The 15,453-nt window shown below is 37.0% G+C and overlaps 1 protein-coding gene across 1 annotated transcript in view; it reads left to right on the top strand.

The window, feature by feature from the left end:
• Positions 1 to 226: 226 nt before the first annotated feature.
• Positions 227 to 15,453, top strand: part of Tif-IA (RNA polymerase I-specific transcription initiation factor RRN3 homolog Tif-IA) — a 33,387-nt gene continuing 18,160 nt past the window's right edge. Inside the window, 3 exon segments of the mRNA XM_083135520.1 lie at positions 227 to 449; positions 10,337 to 10,526; positions 11,848 to 11,937. Of these exon segments, the coding sequence (XP_082991646.1) occupies positions 10,338 to 10,526; positions 11,848 to 11,937 (279 nt within the window). The 5' untranslated portion in view covers positions 227 to 449; position 10,337.

The raw sequence follows: 15,453 nt of genomic DNA, 5'->3' as shown, positions 1-15,453 counted from the left end.
GACCCAATAAGAGCTTCAAGAATTAAAAGAAAACTCAAAACAAGCTCTTGATAACTTCTGCACCAGCATACATAAAAGCTCATCGCTTAAAAATTCATTGGATGTAAGATAAAAATTAATGAAAATAGTCATGGACAATTTGCACGATAATACTCATGGATCCCATTGTACGTGATCTGCTTTGTTGGGTGCATAGACATACTTCGTCGATGAGTATTCTGTGACTGTGTGTTCTCTACATGTGACATGGAGGAACCTTATGTTACTTATGTCCTACTCATGTGTATGTTGTCAGTTCGCGGAACTAAACATTATTTCCACAACATGTAGTTATACGTAGTAGAAAACTAAGTGAACTGTGTGAAAGTTAGTATAATTACTAAGTAGCAAAGGAAAGTACGAAACAACAGAACTTTTCACCTGGATTTTTCGAAGTTAACATGTGGCAGGTAAGGTGCAGCATGTTTCAACTTGTTCACGCGACAATGTTTATTTACGAATTGAAAAAAAAGAATTGTGGTAAAATATTGCTACAGAAATTTGCAATATGCCTATGAAATACCACCCAATGAAGTAAACTGTGCAGTATATAATGGACATGAGGACTGTGTGTGTGTATTTTTTATCAAGAATGTAAATGAGAGGCAACGTTGCTAACGTCCCGACACGTCAAAAACTGTACACTGGCATTTTAGGGATATGTGAGCTACACTATCAACTTCTCAGATGCTTCCAGAAAACTAACAGTTTTTGGTATGAATGAAAAGAGTAGAGAATGTCTCGTATTACGTTAATATTTGGTATACTAACTAAATTTGGCCTTCTAATCACGGGAACTACTTAAGATGAACGGACCCCTCTCCGATGTTCTTCATATTTGGCATACTCACTAATTAAGGCCTCCTAATCACGAATCTGAAGTTAAAAGTTGTCGCAAACGTCTAGAAATTGGAAAATAAGGCGTTAGTTGTCGGAATGGAAACATTATTTTCGCGAAATTTTTTGTTTTACAAGGAAATATATATTTTCCTGATATTACCACGACACCAAATTTTAACTATGTTTGCCTAACCTAACCACACGTCAATGGTTCGCAAGTATTTTGCAATTTCTGGGTCCTGATACTACCAAGACACCAAATTTTAACTGTTTGCATAACCTAAGCACACGTCAATGGTTCGCAATTATTTTGCAATTTCTAGAGATTTCCGACAAATTTTAACTTCAGATTCGTCATTAGCAGACCTCAAGTAGTAAGTATGTCAAATGTGAAGAAAATCGGAGGCTGGTCCAGTCATCTTAGTCATACCTAATCACGGATCTGTTGTTAAAATACAGCGGACGGGTGTAAAACTTCATGGGTAGCCCCACAAACCATTGGCAGATAGCCCCACGAACCATTACAGCAAGGTTAGGTTAGGCAAGCATAGTTAAAATTTTGTTTGTAAAACAATGGGAAAAAGCTTTTGGGTAAATTTCTCGTATCGGACAAACTGGTTTCTTCAAATTAACAGGAGAAATTACGGTAAATATGCGATAACGCCCGGACACCGTTCACTCATTTATTTCCTTAATTTTACCACTGTTACTTACCTACTTTGCCTTGCGGAACATTCTTTAAGGTGAAGTTATGCCTTTTCCATAATATACTGTCAACTTTTCATATTACGATTGATTCTTTGTCTTACTTGTTCCGCTTCTGTAATAGACAATATGGGTGCACTCGTAATGGATCATCGCACGTCGTGCCAGCTTGTGTTTTGTCGAATTTCAGTGCGCAAGCAGTGTTTCAAACCTTCATGACGGAAAATTACGTACTATTTCGATTTTTTTTTTTCATTCATGTTTACCTCCACAAACCATACACGTTAGCCCCAAAATCCATCCATGGCTAGCCCCACAAACCATTCACACAAGGTTAGGTTAGGTTCCATTAGCACTCATTTCACCCCTAAATTCATCGAAAAAACAAAGCACGGCGAAAATAGAAATTTTCGTAAAAAGAAGACACGTTTGGAAACACTGCAGAAATCGCGTGACTTTCAACGCTCTCGCCATCTGCACGCACACAATGGAAACAACGGCATAATGTGGCAGGAATGCCAATTATTTTTTTTTCGTAAAAAGTGATTAATTCTTGTTCGACAGCATTAAACTACGAAGTTTTTACTTTCCGTGAAAGAAAATACCTCCAAGAACGTCCAGAATGCTAAAGAAACTCATTTCAGTAAGTACTTTCTCCTGTAAATTTGAAGAAATCCGTCCGGGCGATATCGCATACTTACCGAATGCAGTTTATTTATACTTAAAGTTAGGGGAAGTGTTTTCTCACATCGTTCATTGAATTTTGCCGGTAAATCATCTATTTTTCGATATAAATGTGTGACTGATGTACGGAAGCTGTGGCATCCATTTCCTTCCAGCCAGATGTTGCCTGTGTGATGACGTAATCACGGTCAGTGCTGGTCAGTGTTTCCTAACATGTGTTTTTGTAACTGAAGAAGGTACGTTTCCACAAATGGTTTGTGGGGCTACGCATTTTTTTCCTTAACCAATTTTTAACTATTGTAACTTAAACATGACCTAACCTAACCGGAAATGGTTCATGGGCTATGTATCAATGGTTTGTGGGGCTACGTATGTATTTTTGGGTGCAGTGGGGTGGAAACACTACATGCCGAGTACGGTAAAGAAACTGTGACCACCATTTTGACTAGCAAATTTAAGCGGTTTGTCCGATCCGAGGAATTTACCAGCTTTTTTTTTTTTTTTAATTCAACTTACATCAGCCTTTTGTCACGATTTCCAGACGTGTCCGCGGCATTTTAACAACTGATTTGCGATTAACAGTCCAAATTTAGTTATTTGATTGTCAATACAATGGTCGCCATGTTTGATGCTGTGAACAGGTGAAGTTCGCTATTCGTTCCATGGAGCGTTGCTCAATGTGACAGTATGGCATATTCAGTAAATGTGGAAAACATACTTGCCCCACGAACCATTCACGTTAGGTTAGGCAAGCATAGTTAAAATTCAGGTTATTCATAAACATAGTTTTTGAATGCTAATCATTGCAAAAAATTGTTGTTTCCTTCATAAATCACCGGTGTTTAATTCGTTCACAGACCCCCTTATTTCTACTTATTTCACATTTTCTAGACGTGACCGCCAATGTTTAACTGCAGATTCGTGATTAGGATGCCAAAATTAGTGAGTATGCCGAATTTGAAAGCAATCGAAGATACTCCCGGTGTTCTGTAATTCCTCCCTCGTCTACTTCGTTGATTTGGTGTCTGCGCGTTTGCACTCGTTCTGGAGCAGTGTAATTTGTCACGTGATGCATGCTAACTAATTAAATGAATATTTCAATCAACAGACACGCATTTGTTGAATCTTATGAACTTAAACACCGCTATCCATGTACTTGGCTGGACGTCATTTCCTTGCACCAGCCTGACACCAGGGTACACCTGCACTACCCAGAGTGTCAAAAATTGCAGCGAACTAGGCAGGGGTAGTGATTGTTGCAGTTTGTGTGTATACACAGAATAACAATAGGAGTGTTCCTATTCAAATTTGAACCCCTCTTTCACCAGGTGGTGAGAATCACAGAAAGTGCTGAAAACCAGGAATCACATGATCATGTGTTGGAGGTAATTTTGGAGCGATTTTACAATACCGAACACTTCCCCCAATTTTGTTCATATTTCGCATACTCAATAATTTAGGGATCCTAATCATGAATCTGCAGTTAAAGTTTGATGCTCACATGTCAAATTTGCAAAGAAAGGGGGTTCATGATCACAACCGACAATGCACAATTGCTCATTATTTACCGCAAGATTTTGAGTTTCCAATACTTAATGAACGAAATATATGTTACTGATATTACTATGACCCCCAAATTTTAACTGTTTGCCTAGCCTTACCATAAATGGTTTGTGGGGCTACACGTGCATGGTTTGTGTGGTTACGCGTGCATGGCTCATGGGGCTATGGGTTTAAGGCTAATTGCTAGCAAGCACCGTCAAAAAAGTCAGATTCGTAGCACTTGAGTGACAAATTTTAACTACACAATCATGATCAAGTGAGTATGCAAAATATGAACGAATGCTCCATATTATTAATATGTACACAACTGAAAGTGACTAAGAAAATAGCTTTTTTGAAAGCAAAACGTACGCAAGAAAGGACTTTATTTCCTACTTTCAAAGATGCCATCTTCCTCACACCACACAGATTGCTGAACAAGTGAATGCTCCCTACACCAGGGCATGAAATTTCAAGTTTGAAGTCAGTCGCCAGACTAAAATCTTTGGTCACCACTATTTTATATTGATAATAAAAATATGAGCAAGTATTAAAAAGAATTAATGTTTGTGTAGCGCTGTCGTTCTGCACTGAAGTACCACTTATCAATCGCAGCTGCTGGGTCAAACTCTGACAGGAAGGGGTCCATTTACAGAAACTCGGAGCAAATCATCCAGTGTCTCAATCTTCAGAGAGTTCCTGTAAGTAGTCTTCAGTCTGTTGTGACAGCTGAAACCTCTCTCTCATGAAACTGTGCTCACTGGTAAAACAGCACAAAATGTCTAAATCTGGAGCAAATTGGGGAATCTTGTTCAACACTCCTCACTGTGAATTTTCTCCAGCATCGTATTCAAAGTCAAAGAAGGAAACAAAAGTTTGTATTCTGTCTACTCTGCTAACAGAACATCCATTTTCTCATTATGAAGGCTCGGGTTCAAGTACAGGTAGAGCTTCTTTAATTCTTCTATCCCAAACTGAAGAATATTTTCTTTGGGAGGCCGACCCAAAGTGTCGAAAACATGCAGAGATGCAATCACATCTGTTGATATAGATTGCAATCTTTCTGTGATGTACACCTTCTCATTGTTAATTAAGTTTCCTCTAACAGGCTGAAACTCTTGCTCTCCATTTTAAATGTTTGTGAGCTGCACATCCTTGATCTTCCCTGAAATGGATACATGGTCCAAGAAATCTTGTTTGCTTGGTCCAACATTACATTCTAGGTCATCCAGTGTTCAATTCTTATTTTCAGAGATGCAATCAAAAGATTCTTATTTTGTAGTGCCACGCTTAAAGGGTTCAATTTCCTGTAGAAATCCAAAAGGAAGTACAGAAGCTTAACAAATTTAAATTGCTTCAAACTTTTCAGCAAACCCTTAGCTTTAGTGCCATCATTGTCTTTTCCATGGGCCACCTATTCAAGATGGGTCATAACAGCTTTCATGATTGCAAGAGAGCTCTTACAGCACTTCTTGCTGGCTAGCCACCTAATAGTGTGGATATCACTCATTTTTAGAATTTCTTCTATAACTTCTGCCGTTTCTCTCAAGAGGTGAAGTCTTTTAGCAGAGCAATGATAACACTGAAAAATATTCCTAATCACGGAATCAAATGCTCTAAGATATTCAACTTCACCACACGCATCCAGCACAGCTAACTGCAAACGGTGTGCAAGGCAGTGAACATTTTATTGCAAATAGCTTTAATTTGCACAGCCAATCCTGATTTGTGCCCGACCATATTTGCTGCAGTACCCAAGCCTACAATGTAACACTTGTTTCTGTATTTATTTGAACCTATTGCCTTATCTAAATAATCAGTTATGGCTGTGAAGTAGCCAGCAGAAGTAGAGTTTGGAAGCTCTATTACTTCTAAAATGTCCTCCTTGATGTGACCAATCATTTGCATCCACGTATCGAACATACACATCCATCAATCAGAAGGCTGATGTATGTATTTCTCTGGAACCACTTCACTCACAGGCAACTACCAAAAAAAAAAAATAATAATAATAATAAACAGAACACATGTTACTACCACGTCAACCAACCTTCACGAGTGCCTTTATCGCATTCTTTTGTCAACAAAGACTGGACACTGGCACGCGCGAGAGCAGTTCACAACTGTGACAACAGGGGTTTTCCGTGCACAAGCAAGGAGTCTCGGTTGGGCCACTGTCTGCTCCACTCTACCCCTCCCCTCCCCACCTCAAATCCGAGTGGAGGAAAAGCAAAGCAGGGAAAATGGGTTGGGTTGGGTTGGGTTGCATGTGCATCCAAAGTGGTAGCATCCCAACAGTTGCAGAACTGTTGTGCCGATTAGATGGAGTCGGCGTTGAGTAGATGCGGGGTTTTCAATCGGCTCGCTTTTTAAAACCATGTACGAACGTTGGATTGAGATGTTCGGGCATGTTTGACACATATTTGAAACAACGAAATTTTAGTCGCCAGCCCCAAACTTTTGGTCGCCAATGGCGACCTGGCAACCGGAAATTTCGCGCCCTGCCCTACACCATTGCCAACGTCACATGTTCGTATCATCGAACATGGTTTCCATGCTTGTATACGGAGTATGATCGCGGTAATTGAAAAGCATATTTTACAACTTCTACACGTCAATTAAGAGTCTCAAAATGTCACCCCCACATGTTAATCTCGGATACTTCATCCGGGCTACATATTTCGTGAGTTTGTGAAGTAGGATAGAAATTACGGATGCGTCCGGTGTTGTAATTTTGATACTAATAGTCTTATACCTAACCAGCCTAACGTAACAACGAAAGCATTTAGGAATACCTATGTCACATGACATATTAGCAGCAGCAGTCTATATTGGAACTCCTTGCTATTTTTTCCCAGCTCTTTAGTATACAGAGAAAAAAATACTTGTCGTTCAAATTAATATAAATCTCACATCAACGCCAACAACTAAATAAATGTGTGCATCCATGTAACGGGCCAGGGCAGGTCATAGGCCATGTGCATGCACTGTTAAAAGCCTAGTAAAATAGCTCAAAAGCTAGATTCACCACTCCAAATTCTAAGTCTTTTTGTGTTCAAAGAACTTTGTAGGAATTTCTGATTATCTTGACTGCTTGATATGTTTAATTTTACTCCACTCTTCTTCCACTTTTGGCTAATTGTGAAAGATGAGGATGAAATGTGATAACATGAAATTAATGAAAGGACATTCGTTCTCACATCGACAGAACAACAACACAAAAGCCACGCAAGATTGTATGGGTTGATGTGCCACATCTTTCTTAATCTTCAAAATGCAATCTGTGTACTACATGTTAGAGAAGTTGATGTTTCGGTAACTTCAGAAAAGGACATCCTTTGCACCCGAAATTGCTGGTTCTTGTACACTGTAGGCAAGACTCAGTTTCTTCTTTGCAATTACACATTGGCAAAATATGGTCATTCTCTTCGATAACATTTTCTCCAGGTCCATACTGTTGGCATATTCTGGAATTAATGCTGAGGAGTGGGAAATTGTTTCACGTGTAACAGTGATACTTCACATTTACATTACATAAGATATGCCACATTTCAATGAGACAATATGTTACCACAGAAGTCTAGTTCTGGATTGCAGACCTCAGTGTTTATTCCAGCTCGTAAAATAAACTTGTGAGAAACAACAGGTAGGTTAATAAAGTTTGTAAGATTATGAATGACTCTCAGACAAAATTTCAGCTGCATTTATTCAACAAAGGAGGAAGAAATCAACCCACTTCATACTGTAACAAACAAAAAATTTGGTGACCTTTACTAAATTTTGGAATTTTGACCAAATTATTTGGTAACTCTTAAACAAATGTGCAGGATTACTAAAAAAAAGTTTGGTTGCCAGAAGTGTTTTTAATATTTTTTTAAGGTATAAATTTACAATACCGGAAGTATCTCCGATTGCTATGAAATTACACATACTCACTAATTTCGGCCTCGTAATCAAGAATCTGCAGTTAAAAATTGGCTGTCGCTTCCAGAAATTGCGAAATTACTTGAACATATTTACACTGTGATTGTCGATACACTATTATGGTAGCGATGTTTGATGATGTGAACAAGTGGAGTTCGCTACCCATTTCATGGAGCGTTGATTTGCATTTCCATAAGGTGGAAAAAATGTTTGCCCCACAAACCATTCACGGTAAGGTTAGGCATAGTAAAAATTAAGGGTCATCATAAACATAGTTTTGAAATGTTAATCATTGCAAAAAATAGTTGTTTTCTTCATAAATCAAGGGTGTTTACTCCGTTGACAGACCCACTTGTTTCATCTTATTTTTCAATTTCTAAACATGGCCGTCAAATTTCAACTGCAGATTCGTGATTAGGAGGGCAAAATTAGTGAGTATGACAAATTTCAAACAAATTGGAGACACTTCCGGTATTGTAAATTCGCTCCTATTTTAAACTTTTCTCTGTAAAAGAGGCCTAATTTTGCCTGAAAATACCTACATAAAGTACTATTTATATTTGAAAGGTTAATTGGTTATTGCTGTGTAGTGCGTGTTCTCCTTATTCTTAGTTACACAGAAAAAGGTTTACATGATTAATCATTCTTTTTCTATACTTAGTATATTATGTTTAAAATTTATTAATGTGATATGCGACACAATATTTGCACACAGAATTGTTACATAATACTTATTTATAAAAGGATATAATAAAATTATTGCATTACATACTATATTATATCCATGCTCTATTTTCTTTGCTAGGCATGCTTGAAACTCTAGATTTTGCTGAGGTTCTCTAATTTGAGGTCACACAAAATGGCTTCCTTTCTGTTTGCTGGTGAAAGACAAGGCATAACACCTGGCTTGGTGTGAAGAGGGGGAAGAGGAACATCACACACTGTACATTTTTCTCCCAATTGCTAATTTCATTGAGGCCAATTCATTTTTGTGTAGTGGCTTTTTTGTCACGGCTATATCACAGAGGAACCAGGTATACTTTCTGTAGCCCTGCTGCATCCCCAATATCATTGCAACTATCTTGAAAAAGCCAAATTTCTTCCATTTATGCTCATTACATTTAATGGATTTCTTGTATTATCTCATAGGTGTCTTTGAGACATTAGAAGAACGTATGAGCATTCAGTCAACCACTAACATTGTTGCAGTCAGTCAAAATGTGGTGAGTTTCAAAATAGGCAATAAAAACATTTCCACATTCACCTAAATTTAGTAATGTTTTTTCCTGGAGTGGAGAAGATTACATTAATGTTTCCTGAAACCCAGCAGTTCTGCCTTTTGTTAAATTAAGCCTAAGTCACGGGATAAATAATTTAGACCCGCTTGAGTTAAAAAGTGTTAGGTTGTTTCACTTGTCGCCTGATGCAGAGGTTTATTTTATGTGGAGATGATGGCAAATCCTCATTGCTACTTTCTTCACTTTCATTGTCGATCTCGGTTGTGTCTCTAATGTACTGGAAGTATTTTGAGTGTGACACTGGTCTTATTGCAGAAGGTAGTGTAAACTATGTATCTCTTAGATTTCCTCTTTATAAATCCCTGTGTATTCATCAAACAAAAAACAATCGGTGACAAGATGTTACTGTCATACTGTCAATTTAACATAACACACTGCACAACAGATATGTGGTGTCCACTCCTTATCCGTGTTTCCAATGTCCATTACTTTATGACTTCTTTATGATATATGCCTTGCGGGCCTCCCCGATGACGTAGTGATAACATCGCCGCCTTGTAATCAAGGGGCACATAGTAGTTGGGATCCCACTTTAAACTCTAGGTCCAATCCAGATTAGCATATATGTACACAAAGTGGACTTCAAGAAACACGTCAATCAATCCTATGCTTTTCAAAGGCAAACTGTCCACAGATGTAGCAGAAGCTATCTCGTTGGTTTAAACAGGCTAGCAATATCCATTTAAACACAAGCTGCAAACACAATGCTTAATGTTTTGACAGTAACTTGCAGGTACATGATGTAGCTTAGTAACAGAACTGCCAACATCTGAAATAGAAGCCCTGAAGCAGATGTTGCCATATGCTTGTCTGACAATTCCCTGCATTTATCACAAACTGCGAATCTGAGTAAAATAAGGCTTTATGTCCGTATAACTAAAAGAAACTGTCCCTGATAGCGAAATTCTAATTACGGGTTTGAATTTTCCGTACCAATTTGCTTCAGAAGTCCTTATTTTCACATAAGAAAAAAAACCTTTGTAGAACAGTTATTTGCTTTGTGTAAGCAATTCATAGTTTGTGTTAGGTTGATTGTAACAAGAAATTTGAATTGAATGCAATTTATAGATATCCAAGGTATGTTTCTTAAGAGTGTATGAATTTTATTCACAAGGAGAATATGTTTTCTCATTATTCATGTCCACTGCATAATGTATGATCCTTTTATTTGTTGCATTGTTTTATTAGTGTCTTGTCTCTTGGTAAAATAAGGACTGAAAGCTATGAGAGATGTATGTATTTTTATATTTGTGATAAAGCTTCAGCTTGCTCTTTATTCATGATATCTTCATTCTTTATTTCAGTATGCCACACAGTAACATGGCACAATCATCTATACTTAAGATGACACCATCTCTTGCTCCTTCTAGAAAGCAACACGTTCGCTTCCAGGAACCCCAGAACCTGAAGCTCATTCTCATAAACTACTTGCAAGGTGTCGACAGGAAACCTTACAAAGAGATTTTGATGTATTTAAAAAACCCTGAGTTGTCAGTAAGTAACATTTGTTAGTGAGTTGTCTAGTTGCTAGTTTGCAGGTACAGTGTTTGAATTTATGTATGATAAAAAGAGAAATTACTAATAGCCATTCGAGTTGCCATGTAATATACTTAATTTTTTCTTGATAATACGTGACCCAGCTGATTTTGTGATATATGAATATCTGCTGGCCTCCCAACTCTCCAGACATGAATCCCATAGAGAACAGCCCGACCCTGTGGCTGAGTGGTTAGCACATCGCGCCGCGATGCCAAGGGTCCCGGGTTCGAATCCTGGTCGGGCTTGGTTGTTTGTGAATGTCCATTCATCAATTTCATCACTTATCCCCATCTTCGCAAATTAGCCAAGAGGCACAAAATGCGAAGTAAAATAAACTAAATCAATCAAACCATAGAGAACAGATCAGAAACTCATGAAAGCAATTGTACATGTTTGTTTTCCTTATTCTGAACGTGTTTTGAAGGTTGGAAGTGCTTAGGAAGGCCAGGGGTGGGCACATTCAATTCTAGTCTGTGCATTTGCATATTATGAATGCAAATTTACATATCGTGATACATGTAAAACCTTTCTTCAGTCTTTCTTCTTATTGATTTTTTTTGTGTGCATACTTGTTGCACATGCAATCAGGTGTAGAAAAATACAGGGTGCCTGAAAATTTAACCTGGTGACTGAATTTTTAAATTCAGTTCTATTTTATTAGAGTTTGCTTACAGAAATTTCCATTGCCTTTTTTGTTAAAATAATAAGTGCAGTATGTCTTATTTAATATTTGTGTGTTTTCTGTGTCATTAAATCAAAATAATGAACATGCCATTATACATTTTAGCCAAATTTTAATATCTGCAACACTGTGGTAAAGATGGCCATATACGTTTAGAATGTATTGCATAGTTATTCATGCTGTTACCCATTAACGCCCATTCCGGTGCAAATATGCATTACTTTTAATCTAAACATTAATTAATTCATAAATTAAGCCTTTTAAGATCACATTACCTTGGTTGGATCTGTGGATTTCTTAGCCTGTATTTGAATAGGTACTGGCACCTGAATTATTTTTAGTTTGTCTTCCCCTGCATGCAATATTTACTGTAATTTTGTCCTGCAAAGTGCTCTTCACATAATCAACCGTGGTTTTACTGTACTTCACAAAGCAACGATTTTACGATTGGTGCGTTAGTTTTGGGAGACTGGAAGTGTATGTAGAGTCAGTGATAGCCCACATGATTAGTTTAATGATCAAATTTCTACATAAGATTTCCTTCATAAAAATAACTCATTCTAGAACTTATTGGTTACCTTTTTTCTCTTGTAGGAAGATGTTTTATGTGGATGGCTTCGTGAAATTCGGTCCAACATCTCACTTTTGGATAAAAGGCTGGATCAGTTTGTCTATGCTCTGCTGGTAAGTTACTCTTTCCTTCATTTAGTATTGTGTTTGTAATTTTATAATGGACATTAATTTACGTTTGCTTGATTTATCTGATTTGTGTTCACATGAGAGTCCAAAACATGTTTTAGCACCTTGTTTCTTTCTTGCAAACTTTTGTCCAAACAGCAGCTTAACCCTAGAGAGCTAAGATGGAAAATCAGTAACGCTAAAGTTAAGGTGTAGTCATTTCGATGACCTTACTCTTTTGTTTTATAGGAAGAGTTTTGTTGGCAATTAAAATAGCTACTAACACAATTTGTTTCTGATAGTATTAGCAACAAAGAAAAAGTTTGATATGATTTAACGTTCATATTTACATTTAAAATAACAATTTGTGTGGTATTCACCACATATTGCTTGGGAACAATGGTTGCGATACATTTTTGTCACCCTCTTTTCATTTCATGGTTATCACGGGTTATTAGGAAGTTTGATAGATTGATGCTGTGCCATGAGGTGTCTAAAGCAACAAAATCACATTTCTGAGTTTTTGTTTTTTCTTTGTTGAAATAGAAAATAAATGTGGCTCATTCGGTTACATTAAAGCAAATGCTTCGTCGGAATGACTACGCAGATAAAATAATTTGTCAACAGGACAGCAATTCAACCCAGACAGTATCATTCCCTCTACAATTCAAGGCCAATTGAAGGTACTGAGAATGAAAGTGTGGGGGATACCTTTTTGTATTTATGTGTCGTCAATTTGACGAAGCCTTGTCTTTCTAGGGTTAATGTAATACTACATATTGAAATACTTATTGATTTATTCTTCTCCTTAATGCATTTCTACATGACCATTTTAGATGGCCAACATTGAGAAATCCATGTCATCGTATATCATATCTAGAGTACAATGAATATGGTGGAACCTCGCCAAGGTGAAACAACTTAGAATGTGCAAAAATGTAAAATCAAGGCAAATTTGATAACTTTTGCAATGTTGTACATTTAACATTGGATGTATAATGTGGGAAAATGTCAAATCAGGGTTCCACTGTAATTACTAATTATGTTAATTGATATGGAGTAGATGTGCTATCAATATTGATAGACCCATATGTGGTCTACAACAGTACATGAGTTAAACAGCACATCACATCTTGGTTTGGTAGTAATGTTGGCAATGTAATTTTCTTGTAGCTTGTTGAAATTTTGCCTAACAAAAACGTTAAGGGGAACAGAATATTTCCAGTCTATTTTCTTTTCTAGTTAATATTTAAACCTTATTAACAGGCACACTCCCAACATGCCCTCCCCCAAAATTTGACACCCCCCAAAAAAAAATCATTAATACCCAACCTCATTGAAAATTCTGTATAAACCAGTGAGTAAAGTGGGAGATTCATATGCCCTAAACAATTTTAAATATCAAAAATGTATAATACATCATATATATATAATAACTATATTTAGGAATAACTCATTGAAAGAAAAGTGATACTAGTTACCATAATTTTGGGTTAATCCATTTATCTCTTTTTGCAAAGAGATATTAACATTCAAGGACAAGAAATGATGTAATCACTACTACTGCTGACCCAAGAACACAAAAATACATGAAAACAAGCTTGAATAGAGCAGGAAGGTTTTTACACCCCTTTTTTAACACTTTGATAAGGATTTTAGGTAAAGGGATTATCCCCATATACAGCAAAGGGTACAAAGTGGCTATATGTGCCAACACACAAATATTATGAATTGTATGCAAATTACTCCCAGTATATTCAATTATGCACTAATCTCTCAAATATGCATTTATATGCACTATAAAATTCACCAGAGCATTCCAAATCAAGTTAAATGAATTAAATTGTTGAAAATTTGCAAATATTCCCCCAAGAAAAGAACAACATGGATGTGTGTAAAAAGATTGCCTCCTGCTTAAGAGAAGAGAAATAGTGGTTAAGAATAATGAAGGAAGTGTAAGGAATTAAAAAACATGATTGTAAATGTTAATTTTCAGTTTTTGTTATGTTTGGCAACAAAGTAAATCTGTTTGTAATGATCTTTTTATTATAACACCATTAAGCCTTGTTTCCATGATATGAAAAACTCAATATGCTGACCAAGGCAGAATTTATTTTATTTTAAAAACAAAAACTAAACGTTACATTTCAACCTTCTAGCAAGGTCTTCTTCAGACACTGTACCAAGTACAAATGAAATAAGGTACAAAACAGGAAGAGATATATACACAAAAATCACTACCCTCCAGACAAAGATTATTAGAAAGTTATTTATCTGGAACATTCCTTTCCAGGTGTTCCAGCAGGTGGCCTTCCCTGTCAACTGTTGTTTCACCTGACAGGCGATTTAGATAAACATTTCCTTTCATCTGGAAAGTGGTTGGAATCCTTATCTCATGCTCTTTTTCCTTATACTTCCTTTCTTCATTCCTCTTCCTTCTTCTCTCCTCTTTCGCTCTTGTCCTTTCCACTTTTTCTAACATCTTCTTCCATTCTTTCTTTATCTTCAGTCCCCCATTCCAGTTTATTGTATTCTTCCCCTTTCTTCTCTATTTCCTTGGCCTCCTTCCATTTTCCCACTAGTACTCTCTTCTCCCTTCCTATCTGCTTAGCCTCATCCCACTCTGTCATGTCCTGTTTCTCTCGTGTGCTTAAATATCGAATTTCTGTCTCTCAAGTCGTACATCATCCCTATGTGCTTTCAACCTGTCTTTCAGCCTCTTTTTCGTTTTTTCCTATGTACGCACAGACATTCTTTACACCTCACTTCATAGATAATCTCTTCCTCTTATCTGTTTTCCTTTTTCTTGTTTGCATTCTTCACTATTCTTAAGATGCTTCGTCCTCCCTTCCTGTAAGTTTTAATGCCCGCTATCTTTAATGTGGTCTTCCCCATACTCCTTATGCCAAACCACCTCTCTTTTTTATTTCTCTTCCTCTTCTTCCCTGCCACTTTTCTTCCTTCTTCTGTTTATGTCCAGTCTATGCTCCTTCTCGTAGCCATTCTTTTCCAGCTGTTCCCATAGGCTATTTATTTTGTCTTCTTTTTCACATTCTTTCGTGCATATTTTCTTGATTCTGTCTTCCATATTCTTTATAAAATGTATTTTTGTCACCTCACTTACATCACTTCTTTTGTGACAGAATACCCCTGCTGCACACTTCTTCTAATGCCAAGTGGTTTCAATTTCTTGCCCCCTCTTCCTTTTCATCAATATATCTAAGTAGCTTATCTTGTCTTCTTCTATTTAGAGTTCCAGCAATATTCCTCTTTCTTCATCTTGTATTTGTTTGGCAAATATGTCGAGCTACCTCTTTGTTCCCTTCCATATGCCAAAACAATCATCCACGTATCTGCAAGACAGAATTATTTTGTCACCTCCATTTTCGACCACTTTCTTTTCCCATTCATTCATAATGAATTCAGCCAATGCTGGGCTTAGGCTAGAGCCTATGTTCAGTCCTTCACTCATTAACATTATTTTATCCCCCGTTTCATTTGTACTTAGTACAGAGTCTGAAG

The sequence above is a fragment of the Lepisma saccharinum genome, chromosome 14 (genome assembly GCF_977018435.1).
Source record: "Lepisma saccharinum chromosome 14, izLepSacc3.1, whole genome shotgun sequence".
Classification (NCBI taxonomy): Eukaryota; Metazoa; Arthropoda; class Insecta; order Zygentoma; family Lepismatidae; genus Lepisma; species Lepisma saccharinum.
This window is presented reverse-complemented; position numbering and strand designations above follow the sequence as displayed.